Source organism: Carlito syrichta, unplaced genomic scaffold (genome assembly GCF_000164805.1).
Source record: "Carlito syrichta isolate Samal-C Ts95f unplaced genomic scaffold, Tarsius_syrichta-2.0.1 Scaffold287443, whole genome shotgun sequence".
NCBI classification, from domain to species: Eukaryota; Metazoa; Chordata; class Mammalia; order Primates; family Tarsiidae; genus Carlito; species Carlito syrichta.
Window position 1 is genome coordinate 54,382 of NW_007231539.1, and position 5,452 is coordinate 59,833.

General features: G+C 47.6%; 1 protein-coding gene across 2 annotated transcripts in view; it reads left to right on the top strand.

Moving 5' to 3' along the window:
* Window positions 1-356: 356 nt before the first annotated feature.
* The window catches only part of SMIM20 (small integral membrane protein 20), a 27,669-nt gene continuing 22,573 nt past the window's right edge, over window positions 357-5,452 (top strand). For both annotated transcript variants that reach the window (XR_002481640.1, XM_008052753.2), the window contains exon 1: window positions 357-549. Coding sequence is in view for 1 of the 2 variants with exons in the window: in XM_008052753.2 (XP_008050944.2) it covers window positions 441-549 (109 nt within the window). In the remaining variant the exon portion in view is untranslated. The remainder of the gene's footprint in view (window positions 550-5,452) is intronic.

Sequence of the window (5,452 nt, forward strand, 5' to 3'; positions counted from 1 at the left end):
GGAACTGCTGAGGGAGAAACCAAGCCGAGAGGAGGGAAAAGAGGCAGAACAGGGCTCGCGGGAACCGAGTCCAGCCGATGCTCCATTCTCAATCCACCACCACCCACGGCGGGCCGAGACGGCGAGCAGCAAGCACACGGCCGCGGATCCCCGGCCCTAACCCCGCCCCCAGTCCTAGGCCCCGCCCCTTCCCGGCTCCACTCGGTCCCGCCTTTCTCCACCCATCCCCTAGCCCCGCCCCCACCTCCCTGCTCCCAGCCCCCTCGGCCTCGCGTCTGACTCCACCCCGGCCCCTTGTCCCGCCTCCTCGTCCCACCCCCAAGGCCCGGAAGCGAACGCCGCTCCGCCTCTTCCGAGCGGGGTCACGGCCCGCGAGTCCCGAGCGCGGTTTCGGAGAGTGCGGTCCCCACGGCTGGTCTGGCGGCCCTCGGCCGGGCGCCATGTCCCGGAACCTGCGAACCGCGCTCATTTTTGGCGGCTTCGTCTCCCTGGTCGGCGCCGCCTTCTACCCCATCTACTTCCGGCCCCTCATGAGGTTGGAGGAGTACCGTGAGTGACCTCTGACCCTGCGCGGTGTCCTGGCCCCAGTAGTTACCCCTCCCCCATTATCGTAGTGCAGTGGAAAGAACTTGACTCGGGGGTCAGGAAGAGCTGGGTTCGAGTCCTCCCATGTGCGGCTCAATGACCGTAGGCAAGTGACAGCCTCTCGGACCCTCAGCATCCTTATCCATAAATGTCCGTGCCAAGGTCAGCCGTGGCGGCTCACACCTGTCATCCCAGCACGCCGGGAGGCCGAGGTGAGAGGATTGCCGAGCCCACGGGTTCGAGGCCAACCTGGGCAACTTGGCGAGCCCTCATCTCTACAAGAAAGCAAAAAATTAGCGGGGCGTGGTGGCGCACGCTTGTATTTCCAGCTGTTTGGAAGGATCGCCTGAGCCCAGCAGGTTGAGGCTGCGGTGGTCGTGACCTTGCCACTGCACTCCAGCCTGAGCGTCAGAGACTTGATCCCAATTGAAAAAAAAAAGTATATATATATATATATACACACACACATAATATATATATATTATATCTATAATATATATTATGTATTATAATATATATATATATATCCATTTCTACACTATCTGTAATAAAACTGCCAAACCTCCTGTGAGCCTCAGAGGTGGTAATGTATGTGAAAGCAGGTCTGCACACAATAAATCCACACGGAATACTAATTCGTACTTACAGTTAACATTCGCTGAACGCTTGGGATGGGTCAGGTTAGGCATACCTTGGGTCATTGAATTTGCACAGCCTCACCTTGAGACGCGTGTAAAACATACACCCGTTTTACAGATGAGGAAACTGAGGCTCAGAGAGGTTTTTATAACATGCCCAAGGTCACACAGCTAGTAAGTGGCAAGGCAGAGCTTCGGCCCCAGGCCTCTGTCTCCAGACCCTCCCGGGAATGTTGGTGGGAGGCAGATGGAACCCTGGTTACCCTGAGCTGAAAGTTGTTTTTACTGCTGTTCACTTCCACTCCCAAAGATGTCTTTGAGCGGAAATATTTCAAACCCGAACTGTTAACTTCGGTTTTTGGGTTTTCCCTCTCTTCCCTCAAATCGTGTTTCAGATTCTGCTGGTTTCCTTCATTTAGACCAGTTGCTCACATGGTAATGGTGAATATCCTGGGAGTAATTTTCCTCCTTAATCATTCAAGTCCTATCATTCTAAAAGCCAAACTCTCCTTCCTTGAGACCTATACCTCAGCAAGGATTAGCACTTTGATACATCTGAAACCATCTGTCAGAGAGAAAATATTGGGCATTAGAGGCTCATTTTGTTCTCCAGGAAACCTGAATCATCTTGAAGATGGAAGAGGGCCAGCCCTGCCCCTTGAGAATATTAACGGAGACTGAAAGCTTGGCGATTTCAAGGCCAAAGCTCCGTGTAATCGCTCTGCCCATTACAAATGTTACAGCGTTTGGTTTCTGGAGGCAGAGTGTTTAAAGAACACACTCAGATATCCGTGTAGCTTCTTTTCATCAAGACTGAAATGTCCTCTGTGTGCTCTGCCTTCCAGCCTGTCCGCATGAACTGTCTGTGGCGTGAGGTGGGGCTGTGTGGAGCCCTGCATAATCTATCCATTCTCCTCACTGGATCCCTTCCTCAGGCAGTTTTATTGAGGCCCCTGGAGTTCTTGGTACCAGGGGTCTGATTTGCATCCCCTTGGAAAAGTTTACGTTTTGAAATGATTCTTTTTTTGATTTTTATTTATTTTGATTTTTATTTTTTGAGTTGGAGTCTCACTGTCACCCAGACTGGAGTGCAGTGGCCACTCCCGACCACCGCAGCCTCGACCTGCTGGGCTCTGGCGATCCTTCTGCCTCAGCCTTCCGAGTAGCTGGAACTACAGGCATGTGCTACCATGCCCAGATAATTTTTTATTTATTGTAGAGATGAGGTCTCGCCAAGTTGCCCAGGCGGGTCTCAAACCCGCGGGCTCAGGCAATCCACTCACCTTACCTTCCAAAGGCGCGGGATTACAGGCTGAGCCACGGAGCTGGCTTGAAGTGATTCTTAACTGGGTGGTTTTCCCTCAGGGGACATTTGGCTGGATCTGGAGACTTTTTTTGCTTGTCTCATCTTGGGGAGGGGGGTAGTAGGTTCCTGGTATCTAGTGACTAGAGGTCAGGGACACTGCTAAACTTGCTGCAGTGCACACAGACCCCTGTGACAAAGAATCACCCGGACCCAAATGTAAGGGGTGTCTTGGTTGAGAACCCCTGCTTTCAACGAGATGACCAGGGAGTGGGTATATGCTGTATACCGCAGTAGCAGTCTCACAGAGACACTCTGGTGTCTGTGGTTGTCAGAGTCACTTGAGACAGAGAAATGCAGCCTTTGAGGTGAACATTTAGTGAGTGTAACTATATCTACATTTTTAGCTGTAAGGCAGACTGTGCCTGCCCCCTTTTCTCGTTCCATCTTGATTCTTTTAGCCAACTCTTACCTGGGAATCATAACTGATTCTTTAGACAGGTAAGAAATACCAAGCAGCTAGTGTTTACTGAATGTTTACTGTAAGTCTGGCACTCTTCTAAGCCCATTTAGTATTCATAACAACCCTCTGTGGTAGCTGCTATATGATCATCACCTCAGACCCACCTACTGCCCCCAGGCCCTGCCTGCCATTCTTGTCTTTTCTACTTACCTTTTGTTGCTGATTTCTACCGTATTGTGTTTGTGGTCAGAGCTTGTGGACTGTATGATTTCGATTCCTTAATGTTGGTGGAGACTTGCTTTGTGACCTGGGACAGACCAATTTTTGTGTATGTTTCCTGTGTGCTTGGAACAGTGACTTTTCTCTTGTTGGGTCCAGAGCTCTGTGCTCTGAATATGTCAATTACAGACCCAGCTTCTCAATTCTGTTTGTCTTTAAATATCCTGAGGCCATGTTATTAAGTGCACAGAATATTATAGAATATTCTGGGGAATTTTTTCCAGTTATCATTTTATAGAGATTCTCTTTATCCCTATTATTCTTCCCCATCTCTATTTTGTCTGATATTGTTTTCGCTGCCAGCTTCTCTTTGGTTAATATTTTCCTGTCCTATTTTTCTCTCTACTCATAGATTCACCCTATATTTGTTCTTATGGGAAAGTCTCAGAACCAGCATAAACTGGATTTTTTTAATCCAACCTGATAATCTTTTAACCATTGGATTGAATTAGTTTTCATTCATTTTGTTTACTGATATTTGCATGTATTTTTTCCATCTTATTTTGCTTTGTTTTCCATCTTATTTTGCTTTGTTTTCTATTTATTTCTGTTTCTACTCCTCCTTTTCTCTTCTTTTCTGCATCAGGTCTTCTTTATTTCTCTCCTCCCTCTGTACATTTGCAAGTTGTCCATTCTGGGCCAGGCTCAGATGCTCAGATGCTCAGATGTGTAATCCCAACACTTTGGGAGGCTGAGGTGACTGGATTGCCTGAGCCCGCGGGTTCGAGACCAGCCCGGACAACTTGGCGAGACCTCGTCTCTACAATAAATCAAAAATTAGCCGGGTATGGTAGTGCGTACCTGTAGTTCCATCTACTTGGAACTCTTGAGGCGGAAGGATCATGGAGCCCAGCAGGTCGAGGCTGCGGTGGCTGTGAGCATGCCACTGCATTCCGGCCTAGGTGATGGGGTGAGTCTCCAACTCAAAAAAGAAAAAAAGAAGTCCATTCTGTTTTTATTCTTTTGTGATTACTGCTAGAGTTTAGAGTTAGCCAGTGTCTTTACCCTCTGAACAATGCAAGGCTGCCAGGTGCCTTAACCCTTGTCCCGTGCAGCTGACGGAACACGTCAGGCCTGCCTGTGTCTGTTACTCACCACCAGGTTGAGGTCATCATGCTCGTGTAGCCACTGGCTGTTCATGGCTAAACACATTCACCACTTACAGGACCCTCTTGCAGCCTACCCCTTTCTCAATTTCTTTCTTCAGAAATGCATCTGTTAATGTTCCTGTGTTGAGCATTTGCACCTGGAAAATTGTGTTTTTGTTTGTTGGGAAATACATGGCACTTGGGCTTCTGCTGCGGTGTTTGAAAACTCCTTGTCACACCATTTGCTTTCCACACATGCTCCTCTTGCTTGCTTGATTACAGTAGTCAGATAACCTCTGACGTCTCCACAGTGTGGCCGGTCACACTGTTAAGTATAGTCAAGTGCCGCATAGTGATGTTTTGCCTGTGACAGACCATGTGTGTGATGTGGATCCCATAGATTATTTTGGAGGTGCAAAATTCCTGTCTTGACCATCCTGACCCTGTGCAGGCCGAGGCTAATTGTGTTGTGTATTCGTTTTTGTTTGTTTTTGTTTTGAGTTGGAGTCTCACTCTGTTACCCAGGCTGGAGTGCAGTGACACGCTCACAGCCACTGCAGCCTCAACCTGCTGGCCTCAGGTGATCTTTCTGCCTCAACCTTTTAAGTTGCTGGAACTACAGTCACGTACCATCATGCCCAGCTAATTTTTTGATTTATTGTAGAGATGAGGTCTCGCTATGTTGCCCAGGCTGGCCTCAAACCCTTGAGCTCAGGCAGTCTTCTTACCTGGGCCTCCCAAAGTGCTGGGATTATAGGCGTGCCCAGCCTGTGTCTTCGTTTTTAACAAAAAGTCTTAAAAATTAAAAAGAAAAAACAATTTTTTTAATAAGAAAAAGCTTATAGAATAAGGCAAGAAATATTTTTGTGCAGTTGTGCAATGTGTTTGTGTTGTAAGTTAAGTCAAACAATTTTTAAAAATTAAAATTTTATAAAGTAAAAAAGTTATGCTATGCTAAGGTTTATTTGCCATTGAAGAAAAACATTTTAAAATAAACTAGTGTCTGGGCAACCCCTTTGGGTTCCCTCCCACTGTGGGAGCTTTTCTGTCCTCTCAGTAAATCCTGCTTTCTTTTTTTTTTTTTTTTGTTGGGGTT